Source organism: Babylonia areolata, chromosome 1 (genome assembly GCF_041734735.1).
Source record: "Babylonia areolata isolate BAREFJ2019XMU chromosome 1, ASM4173473v1, whole genome shotgun sequence".
NCBI classification, from domain to species: Eukaryota; Metazoa; Mollusca; class Gastropoda; order Neogastropoda; family Buccinidae; genus Babylonia; species Babylonia areolata.
In genome coordinates, this window is record NC_134876.1 from 53212438 (window position 1) to 53227798 (window position 15361).

Consider the following 15361-nt stretch of genomic DNA (forward strand, 5'->3'; position numbering starts at 1 on the left):
CACATTATCGTGCAAAAGAAGATGCAGAAAACATGATGCTAAAAATTTTTTTTAAATCTCTCAAAATGGAAATCTGGGAAGCTAAATCTTCTCGTCTAAATTTGATAGGTTGCTTGAGAAAGAAAATCAGTAACGAGAATTAATGTAAATGTATATGTTAGTATCCTGAATGATTCTGACTGCTAATAAAAGATACATGACTAAATATTTAGAACAACAACAACAACAGATAAGAAATGTACTGTACAAGGTGAATAATGGTTTGTAGCACATTATAATGCACACATACAATGAATACAATAAAGCATGAAAAAGCAGCTTGGGCACACACACACAGACAAGGTAACTAACAAATCAAGAATTTTGTGAACACTTCAAAAATAGCTAATTAGTCTAAATATGATTTTTTTTTTAAAGGTGATAATTATCAAAAAAAACCGATATCCTCACTAAATCCTGAACCAGAGTAAAAACAGTATTCTGTTGAAAGAAAAACTGAACACGCATACACACAAAAAAACAACAACAACACACACACAAAGTTCTTCACCTTTAAGCCTTGTGCTTGACTGAAGACCAGCTTCTGTAGGTGGGGGATAGAGCACACTGTCTTGGGGAACTCAAAGAACTGGTTGTTGGAGAGATCCAGCATGTGCAAGGACTTTAACATGGAAACATTCTCCTGCAAATCCACCAGAGCATTGTCCGAAAAGTCCATCAGCAGAAGGTTCTCAAGGGCACACAACCCGTCACAGAACACAGACACTGCGTTCTTCTGGAAGTACAGTTCACACAGGTTGACCAGCTGGCTGATGTCTTCGGGAATTTCCTCGATCTTGTTTTCACTCATGTCCAGGGTTTGCAGGGAGACGATGTTGCAGACAGCTGGGGGGAGTTCTCTGAAGTTGTTGCGAGCCAGGCTGAGGTGGGTAATCTTCTTCAGACCGCCCAATTCCTCCGGTATTTCATACAGAGAGTTGCCATCCATTAGCAGCACCTGAGGGCAGAGCAGAGAACTGATGATTAATTTTCAGTCACTTCACACCAGTTAAGTGTACCTGGGATGAGTTCAGTATTTCAGTTAACTGTTTTCACATGTGCATGCACAAACACACATGCATCCATGCGAACGCACACACTCGCACACACACACACACAAGCACATGCACACACACAAATATTTGCATACGCATGCGCAAATACACATGCACGCACTCACCACTCAATACCACAAGACTAGTAAAACATAGCCGAATGGTTCTTTATTTTTTTTACAGGTACGGTACTTTATCAAAAATCAATTTTCAATATTTCTATTGTCAGGCAATGGAGCCTGACACTAACATTTACTGGTTTATTACAATCAAACTAAAAGTAAAACTTTATCTTTACAATAATTCTTTATAACAGCCTGGCTCTTATCCTCTGTGATTTATATAAAGCAAATAAAACATTCAAGGATATGGAAAAAAAAAACCCAGCAAAGATAATAAAAAAATATCTCTCTTTTTTTGTCCCCTGTGGAGGATACAACAATACATACAGACTGAATCACAACTTCGGTCAAACAATGTCAAACGAAACAAGCATAAGAACATACTCCAAAAAAATAAGATTCAAAAACATACAAACAAAAGCTCTCTTGAATGCTCAGCAGCCATCCTCACCTCCAACTCTGTCAAAGAGCCGATGGCCACCGGCACTGCAATGAAGTTGTTGTCAGACAAGATCAGCTTGGTGATCTTCTTGAGGTTGGAGAACTCCACGGGCAGCCTCTCCAGCTTGTTCTTGCCCAGGCTGCAGATCTCCAGGTTGGAGCACCAGCAGATGCCCTGCGGGATGATGTGCAGCTGGTTGGACCCGCAGTACAGCTCCTTCAGCTCATACAGCTCGGCGATGTCGTGCGGCAGAGCGGTCAGACAGTTGTTCTCCAGCCCCAGGATGGACAGGTGCTTGAGGTGACAGACCTCCAGGGGGAGGGACTCCAGGTGGTTGTTGTTCAGGCCCAGCACTCGCAGCTGCTGAAGGCGCTGGATGTCCGGCTGCAGGCTGGTCAGCTGGTTCCCAGACATGGCCAGTTCCTTCAGCTCTTCCAGCCAGAACACCTGATTGGCACATCAACGCAACACTCAGTCAGTCAGTTCTCTTTTTGTTCTGTGAGAAAATAAGCACTTCATCATGTTTGTCAAGAGTGCCAACAAGGATCATAATTGATAACCAGAATACGAACATGGACACTAAGCAAGGAAAAGTGTTCTATTCTACAACTGAATAATTTCTCATTTGTACTGGCACAAATCCAAGTAATTTTCTTCAAATGAGACATATATCAATATGTGAACAACGCTGTCACCTGCAATGTTGCAAAGTAACATGTGTACCCATTGGAGATTCCACAATGAAATAATCATTATTTCATGTCAGTATAAGGATGATAAAATGACTGTACAGAGACATCATCATTCCAACATAAACAAATTCTCATCCTTCCCCTCCAAAACTCACCTGTGAAAAATTGAGCCCTACAATCACATAATACATGATCTCTAACCCCAAAAACAGAGTATGGCCCACTCATGCATGTGTATATAAATGAACATGGCAGTTACAACACACATCAATGAAGAAGAAGAAGAAGTGATGTCTAACCTGCACAGGCACAAACTCAAACTCGTTGTCATCCAGCAGAAGCTGTTCCAGACTGACAAGGTTCTCCACTTCACGGGGCAGGTTGGTCATGTGGTTTCCGGACAGTCCCAGCCTCTGCAGCCCCTCCAGCTTGCACACCGCAGGGTTCAGGAACTCCAGGCAGTTTCGCTCCAGACCCAAAATCTCCAGGTGTTCCAAATTACCTATGCTGTCTGGTACCTGAATAAAAGGTGAAGATGATATATTTCTTTGTTCGGAGGAGTTTGTTTGTTGTGTTTGTTTTGTCTGTTGTTGTTGGTTTGTTTGCGGGTTTTTTTTGGGTGGTGGTGGTGGGAGGGAGGGTCAGACCTACCTCTCTCTCTCGCTCTCTCTCTCTCTCTCTCTGTCTCTCTCTCTCTCTTTCTCCTATGCACACATATACATGATCACACCCTTGTACATTTGCACACACACCTGTCCACATTCACACACACACACACACACACACACACACACACACACACACACACACACACACATTAAGTAGTCTCATGTGTCAAGGAAGCACATACCTCATGTAATCTGTTCTCATTGAGACCAAGCACTTTGAGCTCTTTGATGAAGCCTATGGATCCCGGAATGGCCTCCAGCTTGTTACCATTGAGTACAAGCTGCGTCAACGTCTGGAGCCCTGACAGCTCAGATGATATCACTTCAATGTCATTGTTGGACAGGTCCAGGATCTGTAGTTTGGGCAGGCGAAAGACAGAGCGATTGACAGTTTGCAGTTTGTTTCCAGGCATCGCCAACACTTCCAGGTTTTCCAGATGGGAGATGGCATCAGGGATCTGCAGACAAGTACATTTTAGTTGTTGTTTTTATTCCAACTGAAGGGTAGAAGCAAAACACTAAGTGGGAATATTAAAATGTGAAAAATGTGTACACACACACACACACACACACACACACACACACACACACACACATTCACACCTTCCTCCATCCCCTCCCCTTTCCTCATGACCCCTACCACCTTTTCCCACCCATTTGGCCTATCCCCTCCACTTTTTCCCTTCAATATGACTTTGAGTGGAAAGACATAGAATTAAATACTACCACACACAGACACACACACCACACCACACTACACCACATACCCCTGCCCCACATATTCAAAGAACACAAACCGATAAAGAATGCTTACAATAAAGCGATCAGTTTTACAACAACAAAATGTTCACTTCGTTGATGAAAATGTATGGATGTATGGATGCCTCATACCATTCCCAGTCCACCTACCTCTGTGATCTTGTTGTTGCTGAGTGAAAGACACACCAGCTGCTCCAGATCAAAGACTTGGTCAGGTATCTCAGCTAACTGCTGTTCATCGACATCGGCACACAGTTTGTTGCCCTGGACATACAGCATGCTGTTGATGTCGAGCCCCTCCACAACCCCCTCCTCTTTCTGGGGCTCATCACTGGCAGGGCTGTCTGGCTCTTCCTCCTCAATCACTTTCCCGCTTCTTTCACGTTCTTGACGTTCTCGTTCTAAGCGTTCACGTTCTTGTTGTGAATACTCTGGCCAGTGAATGCCATCGGTATAAAAGCCTGGTTCATCCTCCGTCCAATTCATGGCTACTTCTGAAACAGCCAGAAATTGGAAACATGTCAATGTTGGTGCAAGAAGTCAACTGATTCCTATTTTTGTGAGGTGGGTGTTTTTCCACAGTTATGAACCTACATCCATTACATCTACAAATATCACAACAATATATTTACAAATAAATACAAACAAAAAATATGATGATATGTGAGTAATATTTTTAAATGTCAGATTATGAGAGTACAAGAAATTCAGTGATGAAAATTTGTAAAGAGCACTGTAACACTAACCTAAGGAAAATTTCATTAGCTAATAGAACTGCACAAATATGAATATGGAATGCACTACCTATTGAAACTAAACTTGCACAAAATAATAATGTGTTAAAAAAAATCTCCTTATAAGAAAATTTTCACTTTACAGTACATGTAAAAGAAAACATATGTGTATCCCACAAATAAAAGGAGACAGATATTGAAGGAGACATAAAAAATTAAAAAAATTAAAAAGGCCGTGAGGCCTAGCGCAGTCAAATGCCAGTCCCTACACTATTACTATTACTAGGACTACTACTAAGGACAGTAAAACAATGTTTGGAGTCAATGACATTCCAAACAGTCAGCAGATTGATTATTGATTAAGAATTACTGAACCCAAAGTTACTCTTTTACATCAGGCCTTTCAACTGAGGAAACATCTATACCTTGTGCAACAGCTAACGCAAAAAGATTGTTTTTGTTTATTTTGTTTTTTAATTCCTGATCATAGCATAGCTGCACACACACACACACACACACACACACACACACACACACACACACACACACACCATAAACAACACACACAACACAAACAGCACACACAACACACATATTCCGCAATCTAGCGAATACCTTTTGGTCACAGAATATCTCCGTTCACGCGAACAATGGCACACTAACAAACTGATACCTTGTGTTGGAAATCCGTGGCAACTGTCCGATGGCAGATATACCGCTGGGTGCCAGAGTTGGAGGATCGGAGCCGTCCCCCCCCACAGACGCTGTGCACGTTGCCAGGTGAAAACAATCTCGCTCTGTGCCGAACCCTACGAGCACTGGCGGTAAGTGGGAGGGACTCTGTGCGCAGACGCATTAAGCGGAAGTGATACAACATGGCAGCCTTCTGCTTCTTTCTTGAGCGAAAAACCTAATTTTATTTGCCTGAAGATTTTGTTTGGGACACATTGCACGACAGACAATATGCTATAGTTTTTACCTGGACGTCGACATTGAATCCGCTTTTGAATTATTTATGTAAATATTCAGGTGAGTGCAGTTTGTCTTGGGAATATTTTACCGACTCTTCCAAAGCAAAAGTTGCCAGACGAATCACAGAAGGGGCGAATGTAAACGTCACATGACCTATGCAACTCCCAAGCATCATATTCTCAAACTCGGGGGGGAAATTAATTTCATTTTCGTAAGTGGCGAGCAGGACCATTGACGTGTAACTCGAATTGTTCTCGACGGCTAATGTGGAAGAGTAGACACTCCTGTGTCAGCAAGATAACCGGAACTTAGAAAAATAAATAACTTTTAACACTGGCATTATAAAAGGTTTATCATACAACTTTTTCACCAAAGTTGGTGTGCACATGTATGAGCTTAGAATTAAGATTAGATTATGAGTAACCCCTTTCTGCATTTCATTTAAAGTTGATATTTATTGTTATAGAGATCTGTTATGATTAATGATAATCACCCAAATCAGCTTGAGTAATTAATGTGCTGCACAGTGCACAGGTGCTTGACACTAGTAAATGACTAATGACAGACACACCCACTTTGATAAGACCCATGCATTTGTGATTATATAGTGAATTTCTAAACCTACATTCAACCTAACCATTTCTATCTGATCAAAAAATGGAAGAAGCTTTCAGATATTACTTGTTAGTTTGTTTTTGTTTTATTAGAGTGTTTAACTTTCAGTCAGATCTGTGTTTGTTGATCCAGGACATTGGATATATTTCCATCTTTTACACATACACATCACCACTGTCAGGATTTGAACCAAGAACCTATTAAAACACCAGGATAAAAAAAAAGTGAGAGACAGACCACTCTGTTGTAATGTGCCTTTCATTACAACACACACAAACATACACGCATACGCACACACACACATGTTGCTTGGTCACAGACAGCAAGACAAATTGCCCAGATTATTTGAGCAACATCAGTGCAGTGCCCGACACCACCATATGCTGCAGCTGATTTAGTGAATGTCAGAAGCCGTAAGTGGATGGATATTTTCCATTATTACTGAAGCAGTTATTCACATCTCCATCACTTCTCTTTTCTGTGGACATGGTTCTCTCACAACCTTTTTTTCAGAACTAAAGATATATATATATATGATGGACCGACGGATGAGTAGGCAGGCAGGCTTATCTGTCGGTGTGTGTCCTCATATGGGAGAAGAGGCTGATTCTGGATACGCAGCACTTCCCACAGGTGTTGCAATGGAAAACCTCTACAGAAGTTGAGCCCTGCTTCCTTCGCTCACGCTTCTTCTTAATGGCCAGTGTTCTCTTGTTTTCAAACGTCTTTACACGACTATATATATATGCATGCTAGCAAGTATGTGTCCACATCCCCCCCCCACACACACACACACACGCACACCCTGTTTAAGTGTTGCAGGCATATAGAATATCATCAAAGAATGCTACATTTACATTTTTTGTAAGCATTATAGAATATTGCATTTATCTCTTTTACAAGCATTTCTTTTTTTATTATCATCAGCAAAAATCAACTTAGTCAATTTAAAGCAAAAGAGTGTATTTTATATCCGGCCCTCATCCCTCTCTTGTTCTTCAATGCCCACTTTTTTAACCTCCATTTTCTTCCAGCAACAAACCTATCTGGAGTTCTGGTGAGGGTCATGTGTCATTCCGTGATTCATAGATAATGGATGGTGCAGTTAGATTCGGTTTACATTTGAGTTTTAATTATATTTTGAAAACGACGATGTATACAGTACAGTGCCAGAAGTTCCCCTTGTTTTATTAAAGCACAATACAGTACAAATTAAAGCTAATTTTAGGTCAGTTCACGTTAATGTGACGTTTTATTGAAATCCACAAGGGCATTTGCATAGTTATTATTAAGTTTTATTCAAAAACTGTAGTTTTAGGCATTGCAAAATAACAGCCATAGTTTCTGTGTATTGAGAAAAGAAGCAGGACAGTCAACAATTTTCAACCAAACTCATTTAAAGAAATTACAGTCAATCACTGAATCACAGACAAACATAACATAGACCATATATTGAACACACACAAACGCAGACACAGACAAATACACAGAAACAGGTATTTATACATACATACATATATATATATATATGTGTGTGTGTGTGTGTAGTCGGCTTCCATAGCTGAATTTGATGCACTGGTGACTCAAACACAGGAGTGCATTGCTGGCCTAAAGGACTGGATGACTCTCAACAAGCTGCAATTAAATGATGATAAGACTGAATTGATGATAACCTGTCCAAAGAAGTTTCGTCAACATCCCTCCTTTCCTGACTCTGTTCTGATCAGTAGCACACCTGTTTCACTTTCTCCCTCTGTTCGCAGTTTTGGTGTAATCCTAGACCAGTCTCTTTCTTTCCAACAGCACATTTCGAATATCTGTAAAGTTGCCTATTTGGAACTGCGTAGAATCAGCTCTATCCGCCACTATCTCTCAACCGATGCAACCAAGACACTTGTATGCTCTCTGGTTCTCTCAAGATTAGATTACTGCAACTCTCTTTTGGCCGGCCTTCCCAAATATCTGTTAGACAGACTCCAACGAATTCAGAATAACGCTGCCAGACTCATTTGCAGAGCTTCTAAATTTGACCACGTTTCTCCTCTCCTTCAGTCTCTCCACTGGTTGCCTGTTTCTGATCGAATAGACTATAAGCTATCCACTCTGACCTTTTCTGCAGTCAACGGATCTGGCCCCAAGTATCTTTCTGAACTCATCCATATCTATACCCCGTCTCGCCAGCTCCGTTCTTCCTCTGATACTCGACTTCTCAGGATACCTCACGTCAGAAGTAAGACCTATGGACACAGATCGTTTTCTTTTCAATCGCCAAAGACGTGGAACAAGCTCCCTGATAACCTCTGTCATTCTGATTTCCTCGCATCTTTTAAATCTCGTCTCAAAACTCACCTTTTCCCTCAGCAATAAGTTCAATTCTGGCAGGTCCACTTCCTTTGCGTTTGCTGTGCTTGACTATGTGTGTATACATATGTATGTGTACATAACTACATGCATGTATATGAATGTGTATTGTGTGTGCATGTGCGTGTGTTTATGTAAGCTTGTGCCTGCCTATGTGTGTGTATGTGTTAGGGTAGCTGTTAGATACACATGTATGATGTATTATGTTAACAAAAGCATTTTTGTAAAGCACCTAGAGCAGATTTCTGGATAATATGCTATATAAGTATCCATTATTATTATTATTATTATTATTATTATTATTATACACACATAGGCACACAAAATGCACAGGAGTATACAGTTTGGATGTACCTGCCACAATGAATCTTACTGCTGAATCTGCTTCAGTTTAGAGTGCAGAACACAGCCATGTTGTTTTATCACTGAGCTAGAAGGATGGGTAGCATGCAGTTTACTTGGAAGCAGAACGTACTGTGCTTGAAACAGCCTCAGGGAACTCCCATTTGCGACCAAGTTTCCAAAATGTGAATCGTGTTCAGGAACATTGATTCCCAGAGATGCATTCTGGGGTAATTTTAATTCAATGGGCACGATTCTGTGTTGTAAGGGCAGAGTGTAATGTAGTTTTGGATGCGCCATAATCATCCAGCTGCATAGTGTTTTGCTACAGCATGATGTCAGTGGGATTACTGTTTTATATACCAGAAGAACACACTTAATTCATTATTGTATTGCTTGTTCTGAATAAGTTAAGTCGTTGTAAAAGCTATAACTCAAGCTGTGTCCCACTTTTTGGTGCCATTTTTACCACAACCACAGACACAATAAATTGTTTAAAAAAAACAGGCAAACATAACTCGTGATGAACAGTATGTTATTTTGATGAACAAATTTGACACTAAACTCACTGAAATGAAAAAGTCCACAAACACACACAAAGGAAGTTTAAAGCTGCAACTGAGTACCCAGTTAGTTTACTGGGTGTTTCCAGTATCGTACATGTGCACATCTTTCTCTCTCTCTCTCTCTCTCTCTCTCTCTCTCTCTCTCTCTCTCTCTCTCTCTCTCTCTCTTTATATATATATATATATATGTGTGTGTGTGTGTGTGTGGAGCAAAAGAAAAATAATGTGTGATACATATATGTGTATCATTAAAGTGCGTTTACATTGGTATAGTTGTGTTTTTTTGTGTGTTTTTTGTGGCATTGGTTTATTTACCTGCTGTTGTTTGTTTTCTGTTAGATCACCATGGCAGCACTGAAAGAAAACAGGGATGTTGCCTGTTACTTCATCACCAAACACTCATGGAAAGGAAAGTAAGTTTGTTTTTGTTAGTACTTTTACCCAGTAAATCTTTGGTAAACTGCTTGTCACTTTCCATATCATATCAACCTGATATACCTTGTGATGTCATAACATAGGTTTCCAATGAAAAATGAAAGGAAGGTTTTTTTCTGTCTTTTTTTTCCACTTTAATATAGAGTTTCTGAAATGCCAGATATGGACTGTCTGAGTACTTTCAGGTTTACTTTGATTTCATCAGAAACACGTGCAGATTTATATACAAACTTTACCACCTCTCCTTGCGTTTCCGCCATTCTTTTTTCTCCACTTCTATCCTGTCTGTGCGTGTGTGTGTTTGTATGCTCTGTCATCTCTCAGTCTCTGTTCAGACTCTTTGTCACTGCCTGTCTGTGTCTGCCTCCCTCCACCCTCTCTCTCTCCCTCTGTCTGTTTCTCTCTATCTCACACACACACACACACACACACACACACACACACACAACACACACACACCACACACACACACACACACACACACACACACACACACACACACACAGACACACACACACACACACACACACACACACCAGTGCAGTGGATAATTGTTTCATTGATTGTAATCACAAACAAAGGGGAAAATTTGCAACACTAATGCATCGCCATTTGTTTCTGACAGATACAAGAGGATTTTCTCTGTTGGAACACATGGCATCACCACTTACAACCCAGCATCTATGGAAATAACAAACCAGGTATATTGTATTTTCAGAAATGAAAACTGTTTTTTAAATCTTAGCTGGAAATATGTCAGTTTTAGTTTGAATTGTCCTTGAGAAGTTTTACCAAATATAATTTGAAAATTAGATATTATAACAAAAAACATCATTTACATTAAAGGGTGTAAGTTTTTTTTATGTGTGTTTTTTTTATTTATACATGTAATTTTTACTTAATATTTGATCATTTACATTATTCATATAATGCAGGATCTAAGTTTTATAACAGAGTTAATTATTCAAGCAGGTGATTGTGACTTAATTTTTCTGCTCCACATATATACTTTTACCTTATGTTGTATTTGAGGACATTATCAGAAAATTTATACGATTTATTGCGACAGTGGCCGTACAATGAGTTTGTCAGCATTGTGCCCAATGTGCGAGCCCCCGCCAACAATGAGTTCAGCATTACTATGAAGAAAGGAGGCAAGAAGACAGACACCATGAAGTTCTCCACGGATCACCGCGCGGACCTGCTGACAGAGGCACTGGTACGTACTGTTTACTGGCCTGTGCTGGACACAGTTTTTGTCTGTCTGGTCGTCCTGTTTCTTGAGTATTCCAGCAGGTTTTGCTGTACTCTCAGCAGAAGCTTAAGTGCACAGGCTCTAGCAAGGAACTCAACTAAAGAAATAGGTTTAGGGAGGTGAGAGACAAAAAAAACTGTTTCCTTCTTCAGAGCTGAGACATCTAGCACTTGCTTGAGCATTGACATTTAGGTGGTAAAACTGTAATCATGAGATGTTAATTGCACTTATGTCATGGCAGATGTAATTAGATTTGCACTCACATGTGGAATTCGGATGTAATGCTAATAGCTGATCAAATATATGTAAATATGCTGTTTTCAGACTCTTATGATCTTGGATCCTTCAAATAATGGTGGCTTATAGTTAAATGATAATATTTTTCTATCTCAGCTTGTTGATATTGTCCAGTGACTGATGCAGCGCATGACTTTATAAGATCATCCCACATGTTCCATGGTTGTTTGCCCAGCAGGCATCTCCATTCCCCACTTTAATGATCACAGAAGTCTTTGTCTGTGCCTTTAGATACAGTGCACATTTAGTTCCATGGTTACTTTAAACTGGTCATATGATCTGGATGTTACAATGACGATAATGCCAACATTTGGAAATAAGAGCTCGAGACTGCATGTGAAGTGTTTTTTTTCATCAAATCTTGATTTATATCAGCTCGAGTCATTTCATATAAAAACTCTGTTATGTCTTAGAAATTCCGGAACTACTTCGCTGACACCAGCCAGGCTGCCAGGCGATTCAATGCCTATAAGTACCACTGGTCAGACAACCGCATGCCTGTCATTCTGGAGGTGAACCAGGGGTCACTGGATCAGATTGACCCCTCCTCCAACCGTGTCCTCTGCTCCTACAACTACAAAGACATTGAGGGCTTGACGCAGGTACATGTGGTTATCCACACTTTCTAGGGCTTTCCACAGTGTCAAGTGAAGAGTACTGAAAATGGGATAGTGCTTGTGAATTGTTTTAATGCCTGGCGTCATATCAGCACAGCTAAAAATTAGTAACAAATTTTAAAAGAGTGGATTGTTGCCCTCAATTCGCTTCTTGTTTTCTCTTCTACCATATTCTTTCCCTTTATCATCATCTTCTTTTTTTCTTCTTCTTCTGCGTTCGTGGGCTGCAACTCCCACGTTGACTCGTATGTACACAAGTGGGCTCTTACATGTATGACCGTTTTTGCCCCACCATGTAGGCAGCCATACTCCATTTTTGGGGGGTACTCTTTATCTTATTCAACATTTTATCTGTCATTTTACACTTTTATCTCTCCTCTCTTCTTTCAGTCTCTCATATCAGTCTGTAAGTCTATTTATCTTCAAGTCTTTTGTGTGTCTTTGTGTGTGTGTGTGTGTTTTGTTTGTTTTTTTGTTTTTGTTCAGTCTGGAAATAAGGGAATACATCTATTTTCAAGAATATTTTATAATTTGTTTTGGTATTAAGGGTGTGTGTGTGTCTGCTTATGTATTGTATGATGGTATGGTCCTTGTCCAGGTATCTGATGTACCTGGTGGAGTGGCAGTTATTCATGGGGGCTTTGGCAGACTGGTGAGTAAAATTGTGTGTGTGTGTGTACGTAAGAGAGGGTGGAACATGTCTGTTATTGTTACAGGATGCACGCTATGCCTTTAGCACACATAGAGTGTGTGTGTGTGCATGTGTGTGTGTGTGAGAGAGAGAGAGAGAGAGCAAAATGTCTGTAATTGTTACACATGTTTGTTTTTTTGTTGTTGTTTTTAACACAAAATGTATTTATATGTGTGTGTGGAAATGAGTGTGTACATGTATACTGATTAAATATCCACCAGTAATCAACAGTAGGAAGCTATGTTTGCAAACAGATGTTGTCATAACTGCTTTGTTTTTACTTACTAGTTTGATCCTTTTCAGAGATCATAGATGTGACTTATGTTCCAAAATTAATGTGATGATGTCTGTCTGTCTGACAGCATCTGTTTGCACTGGAGGCCCACAGTGATCTGGTGAAGGCAGTGATGGAGGCGGCAGCAGCCTACGTGGGTATTGCAGTACGGCAGCGCAAGGAGCCCATCACCTATGAGCAGTTTCAAACCAACCGGCTGGGAAAGTACAGGTGAGGTCAGGTTTTTCCTCTCAAATATCTGGGACAGTTTTTCAGCCTTTTGCTCTTTTTTTTTTAATATTTATTTTGTTATGATGATATTATTCATTCATTTACTATATTGTTTGAAGAATTGAAAAACATTATGGACAAAAGAAAACAAGCAATAACAATAGCAAGTTAGGAAACTCGGTATGATATACAACATTTGCATAAGAAACTGGTCCCAGCATGTGATGAATGTACGTAGGCAAATGTGGAACATAAGTTTAGATAATGTCATAGACATGTACGTTGTCATTGTTATTGTTTTGTTTTGTTTTTTGGGTTTTTTTAAACACACATACAAGAAAAAAAAGATATGTGTAGTTTGTTTGACAAGTGAATGAAGAGATCAGGAAAAAAAATGCCACATCATCATCATGCAGTCTAATGTTAGACATTGGAAATCACTGGTAAAACAGTCTGACATATAAATAGAAGGACAACCCAGAATTTTAAGTACAAATTGCAGCATGCAGCTTATACATCTCTTATCTTTTCTGGTTAATGCTGGCTGAAAATATTAATGTTCACCTTGGTTTTAAGTCATGACTCATAAACATCAGCCAGTTGTGAATGATAAGTAATGGCTGAAAATAAAAAGAAAATCATACTTTCTGAGCTAGGAAATTTCAATGTTCTTAAATAAGAAATTTCAGTATTCATGAATAACTGCAGTCAATGTAATATTTGTGTGTGATCCTGATTTTAATTGTATGTTGTGATGTAAAAATGTAATGCATAAGTTTGTGCCTCATTACCAAGAAAGATACATTCCCATGATATACATCATTCTTTCACGTGCTGATTTTGTTCTTTTTTTTTTTTGTCTGTGTTGTCAGCACGGATGAAGCCCTGACATCATACGCTGAGTTCACTGTCCAGAAAATATCTGTGCGTCATCCAGACACAGTGCGCCGCACTCTGTGTTTAACAGAGATGTGTCTAGTGGAACGAGACCCAGCAACATACAATGTGGTCACTGCCAAGCCTTTCTGTGATGTGAGTTTCGTCTTTGCTGTGAATCTATGTATTTATGATGTATGCAAAACATTTTTGGTCTTTCACCCTCCTTGCAATTTTTTTAAAACTGTCTTTTCTCTCTCTCTGTATTCTCACTTCTTTCTGTCTTTTACGTAAACATGTTCTGTCAGTATAAGTGACAAGGTGATTTGTCATCAATAAGAAGATGCTTTTCTTTGTTGAGTTAATCTCTTTATGTTGCAGATTTTTTCCATAAACAGAGACCCTGAAAACCCACAGAAATTCACTGTGGAGTATGTGAAAGGAGCAATCCGCACATATTTATCTACTGACAGGTAGGTTCTTGATTTGCATACATAATACATACACAGACAGGCAGACACACACACACACGCACACACACACACACACACACACACATTCACACTCACACACACACACACACCACACACACACTCGCTCACTCACTCACTCACTCACTCACTCAGTATACCCATATACACACCTTGGGGATGAACTCAGGACATGACATGCTGCTGTCACAGATAATGTGTACCATTGTTGTGTAAGTTTTGAAGGAAGGTGTGAACTTATAATTCAGTGTTACAAATCTCCCCTCACCTCCAGTCTATCAAGGGAGTCAACGATAGGCTTATGACCATGAAACTCCCACTGGCATCTGGCCAGAAGCACCTCACCATTGTCAGTGCCTACGCCCCAACCATGACCAACCCGGATGAAGTGAAGGCGAAGTTCTACGAGGACCTTCACTCTGTCATTGCTGCCATCCCTAAAGCAGACAAGCTCATCATTCTTGGGGACTTCAATGCTAGAGTTGGCTCTGACTACATCTCCTGGGATGGAGTGATTGGAAAGCACGGTGTGGGCCACTGCAACCCAAATGGATTGCTTTTGCTTCAGACCTGTGTAGAGCACGAACTGCTGATAACCAACACAGTTTTCTGCCTCCCTACCCGTAACAGGACGTCATGGATGCACCCTCGCTCAAAGCATTGGCATCTCATCGATTATGTCATCGTCAGGAAAAGGGATAGGCAAGATGTACGTGTAACAAAGACCATGTGCGGCGCCGAGTGTTGGACAGACCATCGCCTTGTAGTCTCGAAGCTGAATATTCGAATCCAACCCAAGAGACGCCCCCAAGGCCAGAAGGCTCCAA

The 15361-nt window shown here is 40.2% G+C and overlaps 2 protein-coding genes across 4 annotated transcripts in view; one reads left to right on the plus strand and one right to left on the minus strand.

Moving 5' to 3' along the window:
* LOC143283984 (uncharacterized) overlaps nt 1–5318 on the minus strand; it is a 12112-nt gene extending 6794 nt beyond the window's left edge. The window contains exons 1-6 of the mRNA XM_076590484.1: nt 5185–5318; nt 3928–4271; nt 3201–3476; nt 2650–2868; nt 1668–2105; nt 551–997 (exon numbers count right to left, since the gene is read on the minus strand). Coding sequence (XP_076446599.1) covers nt 551–997; nt 1668–2105; nt 2650–2868; nt 3201–3476; nt 3928–4263 — 1716 coding nt within the window. The 5' untranslated portion in view covers nt 4264–4271; nt 5185–5318. The remainder of the gene's footprint in view (nt 1–550; nt 998–1667; nt 2106–2649; nt 2869–3200; nt 3477–3927; nt 4272–5184) is intronic.
* A 55-nt stretch (nt 5319–5373) lies between these two features.
* The window catches only part of LOC143283989 (dnaJ homolog subfamily C member 13-like), a 79986-nt gene continuing 69998 nt past the window's right edge, over nt 5374–15361 (plus strand). For all 3 annotated transcript variants that reach the window (XR_013055471.1, XM_076590498.1, XM_076590507.1), the window contains exons 1-9: nt 5374–5540; nt 9707–9780; nt 10428–10503; nt 10872–11021; nt 11768–11956; nt 12570–12623; nt 13025–13167; nt 14040–14199; nt 14425–14516. Coding sequence is in view for 2 of the 3 variants with exons in the window: in XM_076590498.1 (XP_076446613.1) it covers nt 9713–9780; nt 10428–10503; nt 10872–11021; nt 11768–11956; nt 12570–12623; nt 13025–13167; nt 14040–14199; nt 14425–14516 (932 nt within the window). In the remaining variant the exon portion in view is untranslated. The remainder of the gene's footprint in view (nt 5541–9706; nt 9781–10427; nt 10504–10871; nt 11022–11767; nt 11957–12569; nt 12624–13024; nt 13168–14039; nt 14200–14424; nt 14517–15361) is intronic.